Genomic DNA, 16,077 nt, shown 5'->3' with positions numbered 1-16,077 from the left:
CCAGCCCCGCGGGGCCGCAACGGCCGCGGCTCTCCGCCCGGCACCTCCCACCGCAGGCTTCGCCCCTCCTCTTTCCTGCCCCCGCGTCCTGCGCAGCGGGTTCAACCCTCGCGGGCACCCGGAGCGCTGCAGCCGGTCCGCGCCCGTGCTCCCTACGTCCTTGCGGCGAAGACCCGGCCGGGGACACCGGCGCGCCTCCGGTGCCTCCCCGGCGACCGCGGAGCGCTGACTGGGCATGCTCAGCAGCGGGGCGCCGGGGCGCCGAGGCAGCCGAGCGCATGCAGTCGCGGGGCCGGGCGCCGGCCGTCCAGGGGCGCGGCGCGCAGGCGGCCGCTCTCGCCGACGCCCTGGCCGGCCTGGACCGCACGACGGCCAGGATGGCCTCCCTCGCGGCCTGCGGTAAGGGCGGGCGGTCGCGGGCTCTCGGGGCGGCTGGGGCGGGCCCTGGGAGCCGTCCTCTAACCCCGGGAAACTTCGGGGTTCGGCTCTGGGAAGGTGGGGAACAGGGTGTCGGCTGCGGCGCGCGCCGGCTTTGGGGGGCCGATGCTCTGCGGGGTTGGAGGCTTCCTGGAACCTGGAAAGGGGGGTGTTTGCAAAAAAAAAGTCGGAGTAAAAACGCCTGCAATTTAGAAGGCACCTGGGAGCTTTGGGACCCCGGAGACCCGACTGGCTTCAGACCACCGAGGGGAAGGGATGCGGTGTTGAGACTGTTTCGACGATGCGTGGCTTGGACTTCGGAGATGTGCCTTCCGTCTTCTCTTGTCCCTGACTGACCTTGGGGAAGTTATGGAAACTTTTCTGTTCTTGCATTATTTTCATCTGTCAATTAGAGATGAGCATATCTCTCCTGCAGATGCTACGGGGTTAAATAATACACACAAAATATGCGTTTAATGCCCCCCCCCCAAAAAAAAACACCCCAGCTAGGAAAGAAAAATTCCATGGAAATAAAAGGCATTATTCCTGCCTCCTTCTTTATTTTCGGGCACAGAATTACGTGTGTGTGTGTGTGTGTGTGTGTTTAAGGCATTGAACAGTGCTGATGGAAAACAAAATCACAGTGTGAAGGTTTCAGGGTTAGAAATCCCAGTGCGCTGGGGAGGCCAAGGAGGTATTTTTATCAATACTCCTCCTTGCGTGGAAAAAGCGGTTCTCTGTAGTCCTTTATCAGAGATGCTGCCGACACTGGATTAGAAAAGGCAGAAACTCGAGTAGACTCCTTCCCTTCCCCTGCTTGCCGTCAGTGGCTGTGATAACATCGAGTTTTGGCATTTTGAAGGTGGAGGTAGTGAGCAGTTGTTGGGGAGCGTCCCGAAGGGACACCCGCAGGCCTGGAGTTGGTGGGAGAGAAGCTGCTGCCCCTCGGCGCGGAGGCTTCTTCAGGCCGGCGGAGTCCCCTGCTCCTTCTCCCAAGGTTAAAGAGGTCGGTGTCTCTCTTTGTCAGGATTTAAACTGCTTCAGGTGATCAATCAGGTGGCTCGGAGGGTTTGCAGTTGGTGCTGGGGAACTGCTAACAAACTGTGGGCTGGTTACCAATTGAATGCTAGTGGCATTTTTTTTTTCTCCCCTGTCTCAGAGCATTTTCTGCTGGGTTAGGAGTAGTTCTTGCCTCTGCTGCCCAGGTAACACACACACCATTGTCAGTCGTGGGGAACCATCTAGGGATGATTTAATTGTCACTAATAGGCTTAATAATAATCATCTCTGTACATTTCTAGAAGCTCTAAAAGCTTAATTGGTTACTCAGGTGGAGTAAATGAAGGCTGAAGTAGTGGCACTGATTCTGAAAAGCAAGTATGTTTCAGGACTTAAAGGGAAAGGGTAGCATATTTTTTTCTTTCAATTAAGAATTACATGGTTTTCTCTTTAGAACCATAGAGGGGACTGAAACAGATTTAAATAAATATATTGTTTAGAATTTGTGCTGTTTTAAATATGTTCTTGACGGTGAATACACTTGGTCGGTTCTTTGACCTGCAACTGTGTGACCCCAGATGAGACAGATGAGTGAGTGAGTCCGGCAGGGTTTTCAACCTAGTTGACAAATTAAGGGAAAACAAAGTTGAGCACCTGGAATATATTCCTCACCCGCTGGTTGCTATTGAGATCATTATCTGATGAGAGCTTGGGGCAGCTCTGGAACCTTCCACAGATCCTCTCTCTGAAAATCAAACTGCTTGAAAAAGGTTTGCTTTCAGTCCTCTTGGATTTGGGTTTAGATATCACGGTGGGGGTGGGGGGCAGGCAAATCTAAGTTTCTTGCCTGGAATCTGTAGGGTTCCATTTTTATGTTCATTTGCTCGATTGAATAAATGCCTTGGGTCCTAGCTCTCGCCCGGGGGCTTCCAAGAGCACGGACAGTTCCCCTGAAGACTGTGTTTTCAGTTCTAAGACCAGAGAGAAATTTGGCTTCCGTATGCATTTTGTTTGGAGCAGCTTCCAGTAAGCCTCATTAGCTTGCCATCTACATATGCGTTTTTGATCCTCTATTGGAACACACTCTTTCTGCGTGTTAGCGTGAGTTTTTACATCCAGGTAGCCATCTAGACTCCTATGTTCTGGAAATAAGGAATGAGATTAGGGCAATCAATAACTGTACTGTGCCCTCTAAAAACGTACGTTCAATGAAAGACACAGTTTTTTAAATTCTGGTTTTTTAATGCTTTGATGTTTTGTATTCAATGCTGATTTTTTTTCTTTCCTTGTCCTTTCGGTGGTTTAGGTTCTTAACTGTTTTTAGCTCTTTATTTAACCATGTGCATGAGACCAACGATGGGTGACAGGGTCTCTTTTAGAGAGAGATGTCTGGGACTTGATTTGTTCTTGGCCATGCAGAAGAAGACACAGGGCCATGTCCCAAGCTGAACCAGGAAGGGATTTGTGGTTGGACCTGCCAGCCTGGTGTGGAGCTGTTAGTTTCTGGTCTGAGGAGGTTTAATAAGGGGCCCGAGGAGCCTGTGGAACACAGTGGGGCTATTTCAGACAGGGAGAGCCTCTCTGAGGAGATATTTGAGCAGAGAACTAAATGAAGGAAAGGAACGAGCCATTCTATTATGCAGAGAAAGAGCATTCCTGGCAAAGGGAATGGTGAGTGCAAAGGCCCTGGGGCAGGCATAAGCTCGTCATGTTCAAGGCTAGCTGGAAGGTTAGTGTGGCTCAAACAGAGCGTGCAAGTGGAAGACAAGGAAATGCAGTCAGAGCAAGTACTGTTGTTATAATACGATTCTCTCTCTGTTTCCTCCTATCTATTAAATTACATCTTTTTTGTGGACTCTCCCTTCTGTTTATGTTGGTGTTTGCCTGGGTTCTGTCCTTGACTTTATAATCCCACTCTCATCCATGAGTATGACATTGATTGGAAATGTATCAAGTATGGGACAAGGCCCCAAGGGCAGAGTCAGTCTCTTAGCTGGAGGCCTGTGAACTGGGGCCATGAAGTTTTCTGCATTGTAAGTTGAAGGGTGGGGTATGCTGGGACATGAAGAAAAATAAGGGCACTTTATGTGAATTATCTCATTTCAGTCTCACTTAGCCTTTAAGAAATGAGTCCAATGTTAGCCCCATATTCATCTGAAGAAACTGAGGTACCAACAGACTGAAGAATTTACTTAGCCTCACATAATGAGGGTGGAGTCCAAACGCAGGTCTGAAGACTTTGGCTGTGGAGTCCGGGGCTTGGGGTAGTTAGGAAGATGCAGAAAATGAATGGATGTGTGTGGGTGTGTAGGTAATTCCAGGCACAAGGTGCGGCTTGAGCAAAGTCAAAAAGGCACTGGACGACTGACCAGAAGTTCAGGACTTGTCATTGGAAGGGGGTACAGGCGAGGAGTGTAGTGAGAGCCAAGTGTAACCCTGTGACGTGGGAATGGAGAAACACAAAGAGATGAGACCCTAGGACACAAATTCTGCTCCTGTGACTCCCAGATCAAAACCACCACCTCCGAACTGCTCTGTAGTGTGTGCTACACTTGTGCACCCAGCTGTCTGCTAGACTTCTCTACCTGTGCGCCGCTCTGACATCTGAAACGCAGGTCCTGAACAGAAGTCCTCCACTCTCGTTTCCTGTAGAACGCCTCTGACTACTGAGCTCAAACTGGGCCCCAGCCTGTAGCCTGGATCCAGGGGACCAGAGTAAACAAGATTGCACCGTTCTGTCACAGAGAGCAGGGTCAGCTGGAGAACAGATTCCTAAACTGGGAATTATAATGCACTGTTGTAGGGACAGACCGGGAGGAGTGAGGGATAGGTCAGGAACGGTTACCTGGAGGAGACCTGGTGAAAGGCCAGCGGGGAGAAGGAAGGCGTTCCAGGGAGGGGCCCCAGCATGAAGGAAAGGCAAAGGGAGAGGAGGTGGGGGCGGGGGTTAGAGGCAGCCGCTGGCAGCGCAGCCTTGGTGAAGCGTGGTGTCCAAGCCCGGACAGGCTGTCAGGGGCCAGCGTGCTCTATTCAGTCACCCGGGTCAGAATTCGGGAGTCCTCTCTGGGTCCTCCCTCTCTATTATGTACTCACAGTGACCTTGGGAAAATCAATTCACACCCAGTGCCTCAGTTTTCTTATCTGTAAAATGGGGTCACTAAGAGGTTTACATGCAATAGTACTTGTAAGTACATATGAGCGGCATATAGTACTCAGTAAGCTTTAGCTACTATGATCAACTGCCTCTCCCAGCCAAAATCCTCCCCATCACCAAGTTCTGTGGATTCTTTTCCCTTAAATCCTTCCTCTGTGTTCTGCTCTCCTTGTCCACTGCTCTTACGCCAGACCAGGTGACCATCACAGTTCATTCTGACTGCAGTTCTCCCTGCCCCTGGCCCCTTCTGATCCTACTTGCAAACCTGATTCTGTTACTCCTCTGCTTCAGACTCTTCAAGGGCTCCTCTCTGCTCATAGGTCAGAGCCTAACCTCCCTGGTTTGGCAAACAAGGCTTTCCAGGGGCCGACCACCCTCCTGTGGCTTCCCAAGGCCCCAGCACCCCACCTTCTAGGGTGGGAGGTGTTTGAGTGTGGCTGATTACACCAGGTTTTCTCAGGTGTCTGGACCTTGCTCACTGTCCTCCATCCTGACCCATCTCATCTGACTTGGATCCTCCCTTGGGACCTCTCAGAGTCAGTCCTGCCCCCAACAACCTTCCTTTGGGACTATAAGGAGTGCTCCCTCCTGTGGGTTGTAAAAGCCCAAAGGGCACACAGTAGGTGGTCAATACCTGACTGTCTGACTGACTGAAGGACAGAGTGAAGGGCAGTGGGGGGCAGTACACTGCCCACAAGTGGTTAAAACCCCACTTTCCTATTGCAAAGAAGCAAAATAACTTTTATCATTGAACAAACAAAAGAGCAAAAAGGTCCATACTGTGTAGTAACATCAGATGCATTGCAACTGACCGGAAGTCATGATTTAGCTACAAAATCAACCCAAGGGGCTATCTGATGACCTCCCTTGTTTTTGCCCTCCCCCACCTGGCATGCCTGTCACTGCGCAATCCAGACACTCACGGTCAACACCGCTTAGGGTCCTTTTGGTTAAGAAGCTGCAGCAAAGCACATACAGATTATCCTTGGACCTTTAGCACCTTTACATTTTAGAAGTTCCTTTCTGTGGTAAATTAAAATTTTATCTTGATCCTTTGAAGAAACATTTTAATCTCTTCCTTTGACACAATATGTTCTTTGTAACAGACATGTGGGTTTTCTATTAGAACCTAGTCCTAGACAAACAGTCCACAGCTACCAAGGAAGTTTCTAGAACAAACAATTCACTGTATGTTTTTGTGAGGCACTATTATAGTTCTAGAAGTAAAAACAAACAAAAAAAAAACCTTACATTGTTCTGGGAAAATTGGAAACTGAACAGGATTTCCAACACCAGATGGAGTAGGTACCAGTAGGAAAGAAAGAAAAGGCTTCTCTTTCATCAGGGTTCGAGCCTGTGAGAGTGGAATCAAAGGGAAGCTGAGATCGTTGAGGAGCAGGCCCAGTGTTCAAAGTGCAGGGACAGTGGGTAAAGCATTTGAAAGCCTACTGCAGGCTTTGGCAAACATTTATGTGCCTTCTATGCCTTAGGCGGAGCCAGGAACTGCCATCAGAAGACGGATAAGGGATGGCCTTGCTCTCCAGGAGTGTGGGTCTAACCCGGGGCCAGCGGAAGGCACAAAGGACGGTGCCACTGCTATTAGTACCTGCCGTTGCAAAAAATCACACGAAAGAGCAAATGCAGACGTTTTGCGAGAACCTAGATGGCCCTATAGCAATGTTGTGCTTACCGTCTTTATTGTACCCAGTAGTGTTAAAGAGATCTGTTTTTATAAGAAAAGCTCCAGAAACACACTTTCTAGACTTTGATGCATCAGCACCGTAGATAGCCCTGCATCAATTACCACCCGGGGCGCAGCCCAAGTCTACCAGGCATGGAAGGCAGTCAGTAATTTCTGAATGAGTGAATTTCTGTCACAAAATAAAGGAGAAAGTTGAGGCCCGTTAAAAAAAAAATCTTCCCAAAGAATTTATCCTGAATCTTTTGTCATTATTTATTGTCTCTCTTTTTTTATCTTTAATAATGCTTTTTGTCTTAACGCCTTTTTCATCTAAAATTTAAAAGGCTTCTGTACCTTTCCTTTGGTCAGTATCTGCTTGTTGTATGTTTTTATGTCTTTTATAGTAAACATTTCCGTGGCCTTATGTTTGAGATATTTTTCTTATGAACTGCATGTAATTGATTATTTTTTATTTTTTAGAAACCTATCTCATAATCTCTTAAATAGCAAATTTATACCATTTACATGTATTGTTATTACAAATATATTTGAACTTAATTCTATCATTTTACTTTGTATTTTCTTTTTTGTCTTATTTTTTCCCTATGCTTTATTCCCATTTATTTTCTTTTCTAAGTTGAATTTTCTGTTACATCCTCTCTTCCATTCTTCCCCACTGTCTCTCTGCCACCCTCTCCAACACAACAAACTGGTTTGGAAATATTGTCATTTTCTCTTGTTTCAATAATTATCTGTGCACTTTTACTTACATTTTAACAAGTTTTACATTTATTCACTACATTTTGTTTAAGTAACTCTGATTGAACCTGTCAACCTCTCCCCTGAATAATCCCTTGACTTTGAACAGCCAGCTGCCTTGTTTACTACATTTATTTAGTATTTGAGGTCTATTAAAAAAAAAACAACTCCCAAGTTAGACATTATAATCATTTAATGTTGACAGTTTTTGTTCGATTTGCCTACATGTTTACCAGAATTCCACATTCAGTGGACTGTCATAAATGGGCTTGGGACTGGCTTCCTCGCTGTGGTTAAGATGCAAGATAAAACAGTTTGGGTGTTAAGATGGGTCTAACTTTTGTTGTTGCTGGAAGATCATACAGTTTATGGGTCTGTGCAGAATGATTTGTGACAAAGCGTGTTAGTTTTGTTACACATGTCTGTTAGGTTGGCCCCTGAAAACGGCAGGCACAGGATGGTGCCTGTCTGGTTCCTTATAGAACCTTGGTACTTATCAGCACGTCAGATAAAAGACCGTCAACAGCCTGGAACCAGGTACGGCGGGAATGAGCCCAGCCGGCTTGCGATAGTCATCTGTCCTCCTTCTGTCTCTGTGTCGGGAGCGCAGGTTTGCCCTGCAGTCTGTGCTGGGAGTCAGCCAGGCCACTGCTCCGCTCGCTGCCTGCTGAGCAGCCGGCACCAGGGAACAGACAGCAGTTGTACACAGTAAGCGTGATATTGACTCAGCTTTTATTGAGTGCAGGTTCGCTCAGAGCAGAACATCAACACACATTAATATCCTACTCACACTCTAACAATCTCGGAGAATTGTAGCACACAGCAATCAATGGGGGATCATGAACCTGAGTCCCAGAGTCTCAGTCTGCAGGTTGAGGAGACAGCATCTTGCAGGGAGGGATCTCCGGAGCCAGGTGCGCGGCAGGGCAAAGTGCTCAGTCCGGCAGGGCAGAGCCTCCAGCAGGGGAAGCCCAGGGAGATCAGCATGGCGGGGAGCAGCAGGCTGGTGTGTGGAGCTCGGCTGTCTCAGCAGTGGTCCGCAACCTGCCTCCCTTATACCTTGGAAGTGGTGGACTCTGGCCTTCTGGGTCTTTTCAATAAGTGTCTTGGCAACCCTGATGCCAAGTGGGGAATTTGCCCAGGAGCCTATCTATGGGTGGTCCCCCTCCGCAGACATGGCCACTCTGACCCCGTGTGCGGATATCTTAGGTGTGTCTCCTTGCCAGTTGTGCCTGCTCTGACCTAGGTGGTTTCCCTCTTGGACCAAAGTGTCATGGCTGGCTGACAGCCATGTTGGTTGACATGAGTGACTCCACTTTGTGTTTTATACTTTATGTTCTCTTGATCGGACCAATGGCTTTTTATTGGTCCTGTTCTCCACACTTTGCCTCTCCTTTAAATGTGCGCCCAGTCAAGATAAACCTGGGCTTTAATTCCCGCTTTTCGACTCTTCAGAAGTGTGACTCAGATCCGGTTCCTTCCTTCTGCCACCCTCTGGTTCCTCATCTGGGTGGTGGATAATCATAGCTCCCTTGAGCGAATTTTGAAGCTTAAATTAAATAATGGATGCAAGTGAAATAACGAATGTTTAGCACAGTGTCTGGCAAAAAGAAAGTCATGGAAGTCTACCGCCTTCTCATTTTGTTTGCTTGTTTTTATCAGAATTTACATTTCTGGTTGGCTGTGCCGTGATTTCTGCCCCTCTTTATTTCTTAAACAAAACATTATCGTGTGCTGTGCCTTACATACAGACAGGTGGGTAAGACAAATTTATACTACAACAAATAATTACATAGTGACCCCTGTGTGACCGCCACCTTGGACAAGAAGCCAAGCGTCCCAGCAGCACGGAGCCCGCTCTGCACTCCCCTGCTCTTCTGCAGTTCCCGCATCCTTCTTCCCTACCCCGGGGAAGCCCCACGCCAACTTCTGTGCTGACTATTGGGATACTTTACCTTTTTACCATCCCCGAATGCCTCTGTCAAGAATAGACTTTAGTTCGTTGTGAAGTTTTCACAAATAGAATCCTGTATTGTTTTGGGTTGCCTTTTTCACATAACATTATGATTGTGAGATCCATCCATAATATTTGGTGGGGCTTCATTTTTTTTGCTGTAGGGTATTCCAATTTATGGATAGCCTTGGTCTTTTTAAGTATAAAATGAAAATAGCTAGCATTAAATGAACACTTTTTGCGTTCTGACTTTTAAGGTAGGAGCCTTTATTATTCCCATTGTACATGCGAGGAAATGGAGCCAGAGAGAGATGAAATAATGTCCCCAAGGGTTGGCACCAGGTTTCGAATCTAAATACTGACTCCAGGATCACCAAGTTTATGGATCTCATTCAGAGTCTCAAGTTTTGCCATTAGTTACCTGATTTTCAAAAATGTAACTGCAGCTGGTTCCTAAAGGATTAAGTGGATATTTAAGCTCTCCTGTGCAATCTTGCATCTTTGTTTAATTCCTACACAGAGGACACACCTTTCTTTATTCAGAGTTACCTTGTAACAGCCACCTGCCTTTGTGCTTTTGCTCTTTGAGTCTTTTTGGAGTATTGCCACCAAAATTATGCCCTAGTTTTACCAGTCAGATATGATTCATATTTCAATAGTTTTATTTTTAAAATAGATTTATTTTATTTATTTTTAGGGGAAGGGAGGGAGAGGGAGAGAAACATCGATGTGTGGCTGCCTCTCACGCGCCCCCTACTGGGGACCTGGCACATAACCCAGGCGTGGGTCCTGACTGGGAATCAATCCAGGGAGCCTTTGGTTCTCAAGCTGGCACTCAGCCCACTGAGCCACAGCAGCCAGGGCTATATTTCAATAGTTTTACCAATAAATTTATTCATAGCCTCTTCCAGGCATTCATTCTGAATTTAAGTACTCTGCTTCTTTGTTGATTACTAATTCCTCAGTATGTTTTCCTCCTTCCTTTGTCTTTTCTTCCCCCCACCCTTAGGCATTTCTGTGCTTGTAAACCTTAGTCAGTCTCTCTCTGCTTTTTTCTCTCCCTCCCTGCTTTCTCTCTCTTGCCACCTTTGGTGCCATTGACCTTGTCCCTTGCAGGTCTCCTCACTTCCAAAATCTTTTCAGGATAGATTATGAGCGAAGTGTTTAAAAAGAATTAGGAATGACAACTTTAGAGTAGAGCAGTTTGATATGCTTTTAGGTCTGAATTTTGTCGATTCAGCTCATTCCACAAATATATACTGAGTTATTTGCTAACTATGCATTTGTACAGCTGAATTATTTTTGTTAACCATACCTCATCCCTCCCCTACTACCCCCCCCAAAGTTAGATAAGTATTACTATCACTGTTTTCAGGTAGAAAATACAATACTGAAAAGAAGCCAAAATGGAGTAAAGTGAAGAAACAATGACCATTCATTTAAAAGCAAAAATCATCTTCAGTTTTCTTCTGGATAGTGAAAACGGGTACTAATGTGGGTCTTTCATAAAAGCCAAGCGTTGTCTGACCAAGTTCAAAGAGTCTGTGTGCAGCAGAACCGGCTACTTCCCAACCTGCTGCTTTTCCTCTGTGATCTCAGCAGCCTCTAATGAAGTTGCCACCTAGAGGGAGGGGGGATGGCCCTTTGTTCATTCTTTAATCTCAGGCGCTCCTTTTTTCTTTCAACCAATGAACATGTGTTCAGGATTTGCCTTATGCCAGGGACGGTTCTAGGCTCGGGGAATGACACCAGCAAAGCGTCCCTGGGTCTGCCCTGGCCAAGCACATGGTTTTGGAGACTTGTAAACCAGTACAGGTAGCCGCTGCTTTTTAAAAGTTCACGTCATGCCACTTTGCCTTTATGAAAGACCAACATCGGTACCTATTTCTGCTAACTGAAAGAAACCTGAAGAGGATTTTTGCTTTTAGATGAACGGTAATTGTTTCTTTGTTTTTAGTCCATTTTGGCTTACAATAGCTTTCATTAGAATGCTCTACTTTTGGATAGTGGGGAACTGTGCAGACATACCTTGTTCTGTTTCACTTCACATACTGTGGTTTTTTAAAATATTGTTTAATTACAGTTGTCTGCTTTTACCCCTCCCCCTCCCCCACCCAAACCCATCTCCCTCCCTTGCTTCCACCCCCCACCTTGGTTTTGTCCATGTGTCCTTTATAGTAATTCCTGAAAACCCTTCCCTCCATTATCCCCTCTCATCTCCCCTCTGGTTACTGTCAGATTGTTCTTAATTTCAATGTCTCTGGTTATATTTCATTTGCTTTTTTCTTTTGTTGACTAAGTTAAAGGTGAGATCATATGGTATTTGTCTTTCGCCGCCTGGCTTATTTCACTCAGCATAATGCTCTCCAGTTCCATCCATGCTGTTGCAAAGGGTAGGAGCTCCATCTTTCTTTCTGCTGCATAATATTCCATTCACAGATCCTGTGTTTTTTATACATAGAAGGTTTGTGGCAACCCTATCAGCAACTTTATTCCAACAGTCTCTAATGATGGTTATTTTTTAGCAATAAAATATTTTTTAATTAAGTTATGCACATTTTTTAGACACGATGGTACTGCGCACTTAGACTGCAGTCTACTGGGAAACCAGAAAATCTGTGTGCCTTGCCTTATTGTGATACCGGCTGTAGCGCCATGGTCTGGACCCGGACCCGCACTGTGTCCGAGGCGTGCGGGCACGATCCCAGCTGCTCAGCGCTGCTGCGGCGTGCCCCTTCCTCAGGAAGGATGCTGGAGAGTGGAGAAGGTCTGGGGATGATCCTCAGAGGAGGAGTTGGCCACACACGCACTTGCTAGAATTGTATTTCCCGCTTTAAAATAGCTTAAAATATTTTTTCACATTTTCCCTCCCTGTTTGTGGGCCTGTGGTGAGGGCCACCACTGTGTTTCTGTTCTTGGGCTCACCATCTGCTCTTGTCAGTACTTTCCAGCTGCTTTCACACCCGGTCACATGCAGCCGCCCCTGCAGACGACTGCCAGTTCCTGCCTCCTGTGACCGGGGCCTGCAGTTCACGACTAACAGCGCTAACCTACGAAACCGTCTTCTCCACCAGCTTCACAACACTCTCTTTCAAATCTGTTTCCAGAAATCCCTTCTCTGAATGCATTTGGCGAGTTCTTTATAATTATTTTCTCCCTCACACCTATACTTTTCACCTTACAGATCAGGGTTTCAAAATTTTCCAGTATCACGTAAAACATTCTGATATTTCAGGCGAGTTTTGCAACTATTACTATAATGATTCTTTGTCTCTGACCTGTAGTGTTCTATATCAGATGATACTATGTATTGATTTTGATGTTTTGAAATCAGTTGCTTATGCCCTACCATGTTTCATAAACAATTAGAAGCAGGTCTCATCTCGATTTGAGCTCTGTTCTGCCACATGCCGCCGTAGTGTGACCTCTGGCCAGGCCCTTCGCTGGTGGGAGTCTCAGCCTTTCCATGGCTGATGTGGGGTGGAGTCTGCCCCTTTGTACCTGGTGCAGGAGATGATGTGGGTGAAATGCTAAGAGGTTATGTAAATGTGAGATTTGCATTTCTTTTGCCCCTTCTCTCTAGAACACCCCCTGTTCACAGTCCTGGGGAATCCAGGGCAGTTTGTTGTTACACTTTTGGCCTTGGAGGGAGTCTCATCCACTTCCCTCTGTGCTCGCTTCTCATCGGGTTATTGCAGGTGCCCCTTAGAGGAGTCTTCCTGCCCTCCTGTCCAGTTTCCCACGCCACCCCCACCCGACCCCGCAGCACTCTTCAGACTCCATTATAATGACTGGGACATTGAATTGAAATCGTCTATGTGGGTTGTTTGTTCAAATGTTCTGAGTGCCTGGCGCCCACTAAGCATGATGCCTGGAGGAATATGAGATGCAGAAAGCTGGTTCATTGACACAGTCATATAGTTACCCTGTGGCCGTACGGTCTCCCAGAATATAATTGACCTCTTTTATTTTCTTAACAGACAAAGACATGAGCAGCGGGAGTTACAACCTTTCCACCACCACGACGGGCAGCTACTACAGCTGTGTCAGCCAGATCACCATAGGTGAGAAAGTGTGTTATTTTGTTAAATTCATTATTGCCCGGAGGAATGGGGGGTTTGAGCACTAAGGAAGGAGTGAGTAGAAAATGCAATCACATGAGCATTTATTTTCAGAATCAGCACTTGCTTGTGGATGCACTTCTTGGGCGCCCTCTTGTGGACTCTCACCGCATTTACACAGAAAAGGACAGAGGAGGCAGGGTGGTCCAGAGAGATTTCAAAAATCTGGGTTTGCCCAAATCTTCGTCTTTTGCTTTAACTCTTTCATTGGTGTATCACCTGCATGACTGTGTGCTTGATATTAAGACTGGATTAGTTTTTAATATGTATGTCCACCTAGTTTAAAAAGAAGTTTTATATCACCACCATAAGTAGAAAATGTACATTAGTTTCCCTAAATGCGTACGAGATGTATGCACACAACAACAACAAATCAGCCCTGTTGAGTGCTAGCTCTGCTGTGTGCACCGGTGGCCCCGTCCCCTGACTTCGCAGAAAGTTGAAGTCTGCAGTCCGGGCCAGTTGCTTTCTATCCCTCCCCTGTTTGATGGGGGACCCTTCCAGGAAACGGTGGGGCGCTTTGTGCTCACCAAACCCCCTTTCCCAGCTACCTTCCTCCTCAGCCTGACACGTGTTTTTTTTTTTTGGTCAAAAAGGGCAGCGTGACCCTGATTACTTTTCTGTTTGCTGAATCCATCCTCTCCCTTCCACACCCTTTCACATTTTTTTTTTGTTTCCAGAATCTTGGCCACTGCCTTAGAAGAAAAAAAATGCTGGTGATAATCGCAGCTGACACTATTTGTTCTTCTTACGTGCCAGTTGCTCTTGGCCCTTGATATATATTATTTCACTTAAGCAGGACTCTCCGAGGAAGGTACTCTTACTTCCCCATTCTGCAGATGAGGAAACCTGCTTTTTGCCTCCCGGCCAGAAACACATGTGCCCAAGGTTGGCATGTAGGCCTGCTTGACACGAAAGCTCACGGTTTCTCAAATTCCAGCAGTGGGGACCCCTGCAAAAAGAAATGCTAATTATGAACCTCTCAAATGGATTCAAATTATTTTTACTATAAGGTTCAGACATAAAACTAAGTGTATTCCTATATTTCAATTAGCCATACAAATAAAATCAAATTTACCAATGCATTTTAAAATACTGTAAGGCAAAAAAAAAAAAAAAAAAAGAAGAAGAAAAGAAACTTTCCACACTAATTTAATACGGTGGCTGCTGTTATTTTGCCAGAATGCAGACATGCTTGTAAGGCACCGCGGGACCTGCAGAGGTGCCGGTCCGGTCAATGCTGCTGGGTATTGGTGACAGCTGTGCTCTGCCACCACCCCTCTTTGTTCAGCCTGCTGTGACATCCCTGTCCGTGCTCACTCAGGCAAGGCTGTGGTCCCCTCAGTGACACGAATGTGCCGTGACGTATCCGTCTCTCTCCCTCCCTCGCTGAGTGTGTCAGTCAGTTTCAACTTGATGGAAGCCCAAAAGCAAACCCAGGCACTAAAATTATGTGACAGAACATGGTTCACAGTAGGTATCTATTCATTTTTAGGTGATTCAATTAACTTTTAAATGAAAAATTAGAAAAGTTCTTGCTCCTGGGCCCTGGTTTGAAAACACTAAATAACCTGAAACGTCTTCCTAAAGACATGTGCTAAGCACTGGGAGGCCACTTTGAGTTCAGACTAGGAGAGTGACAAGATGAACTCATGGATGAAAGGGTTTTTTAGGGGCAAACAGAATGGATTTCATGTGAGAGAATCTGGTGTCATAACAGAGAGAGTGACTATGACTGTAGTCTTGCCACCAGACAGTAAGGAACTTGGGAGGTGAGATAAAAGGCAGGTCAGGAGGGGACCACGTGGAGGAGTCACCAGGACTAGTCACTGAGTGGATCTGGGGAAAGACAAATGTGCCCTGAGATTTTGAGTCAGGGTCCCAGGGAGTCTGAACCCTTCCTAGAAATCTGGAAGTCAGGAAGAGGATGTGGTGGCCACAGATTAGACAGGTTGGGTCTGAGGTGTCCATGAAACCGCCCTCACCTCGAAATGCCCCACCAGAAATGGGAAGTGAGGGGAGATGGGCCGGAGATGAAGAGGGCCAAGCGCCAATCTCTGGGGGAGGCACCATTGGGGCAGAAATAACGACAGTGGTAGGAAATAAACCGAGCACATTTCCTGGGAAGTCCCAAGAATTTCTAGAAGGGGAGGCTGCGGAGTGTTCAAATTAGGGTCTGCTCTGGTGACATCCCCAAGAGCCATGTCAGCGGATCATGGGATGGGGAGCAGGCTGCAAAGCTCTGAATAAGGAATGTGAACAGTGACAGAGACTTCTCTTCTAAGACACGTCTCAGTGAAGGCGGAGGTGTCAGTAGTGAGGGCATCTGGTGGACAATGCCCTGGGAGCTTTCTGTGTGCCAAGCACTGTTCTAGATACTTTTTCTCTGTTTCCTCATTTAATCCTCACAACAGTCCTAAGGTAGATGCTGTTATGTTCTCCATTTTAAACATATGAGCAAACTAAATTCTATAGAGATTAAGAAAGCCACTTGAAGAGACATTGGTAGTAAGAGCTGGGATTAGAGCCCAGCTGATCTGTCTCCCATTGGACAAGACTTTTGCCACTTGTCATCTTGCAGAGTGGCCGGCCATGGTCCAGTTAGTTTTGGCCACCACGTCAAGGTGTTATGGGTTGCATTGTCTTCCCCCAAAAATATGTATTGAAGTCCTGATGCCTGGTACCTGTGAATGTGACCTAATTCAGAAATGGAGCCTTTGCAGATGGAGTAAGTTAAGGTGAGGTCACACTTGATTAGGGTGAGTCCTAATCCACCATGACTGATGTCCGTATACAAGAGAACAAATGCAGTAAGGATCCCCTGTGATGATGGGGGCAGGGATTAGAGCGACGTGTCAGTAAGTGAAGGAATACCAAGTATTTTCTGCGAAATCAGAAGCTGTAGAAAGGCATGGAACGGATTCCGCTGTAGGGATTTCGGAGTGAGCTGGGCTCTCCTGACAGCTTGCTTCTCTACACTGTTAGCTCCGAA

General features: G+C 46.6%; 1 protein-coding gene across 1 annotated transcript in view; it reads left to right on the top strand.

The window, feature by feature from the left end:
• The first annotated feature begins 12,491 nt into the window (after positions 1-12,491).
• The window catches only part of ANO4 (anoctamin 4), a 333,135-nt gene continuing 329,549 nt past the window's right edge, over positions 12,492-16,077 (top strand). The window contains exons 1-2 of the mRNA XM_053662056.1: positions 12,492-12,501; positions 12,945-13,028. Of these exons, the coding sequence (XP_053518031.1) occupies positions 12,492-12,501; positions 12,945-13,028 (94 nt within the window). The remainder of the gene's footprint in view (positions 12,502-12,944; positions 13,029-16,077) is intronic.

The sequence above is a fragment of the Artibeus jamaicensis genome, unplaced genomic scaffold (assembly GCF_021234435.1).
Source record: "Artibeus jamaicensis isolate MK-2021 breed Jamaican fruit bat unplaced genomic scaffold, CSHL_Jam_final contig_233, whole genome shotgun sequence".
NCBI classification, from domain to species: Eukaryota; Metazoa; Chordata; class Mammalia; order Chiroptera; family Phyllostomidae; genus Artibeus; species Artibeus jamaicensis.
The sequence above is the reverse complement of the archived record's forward strand: the minus strand, read 5'-3'. Positions and strand labels throughout refer to the sequence as shown.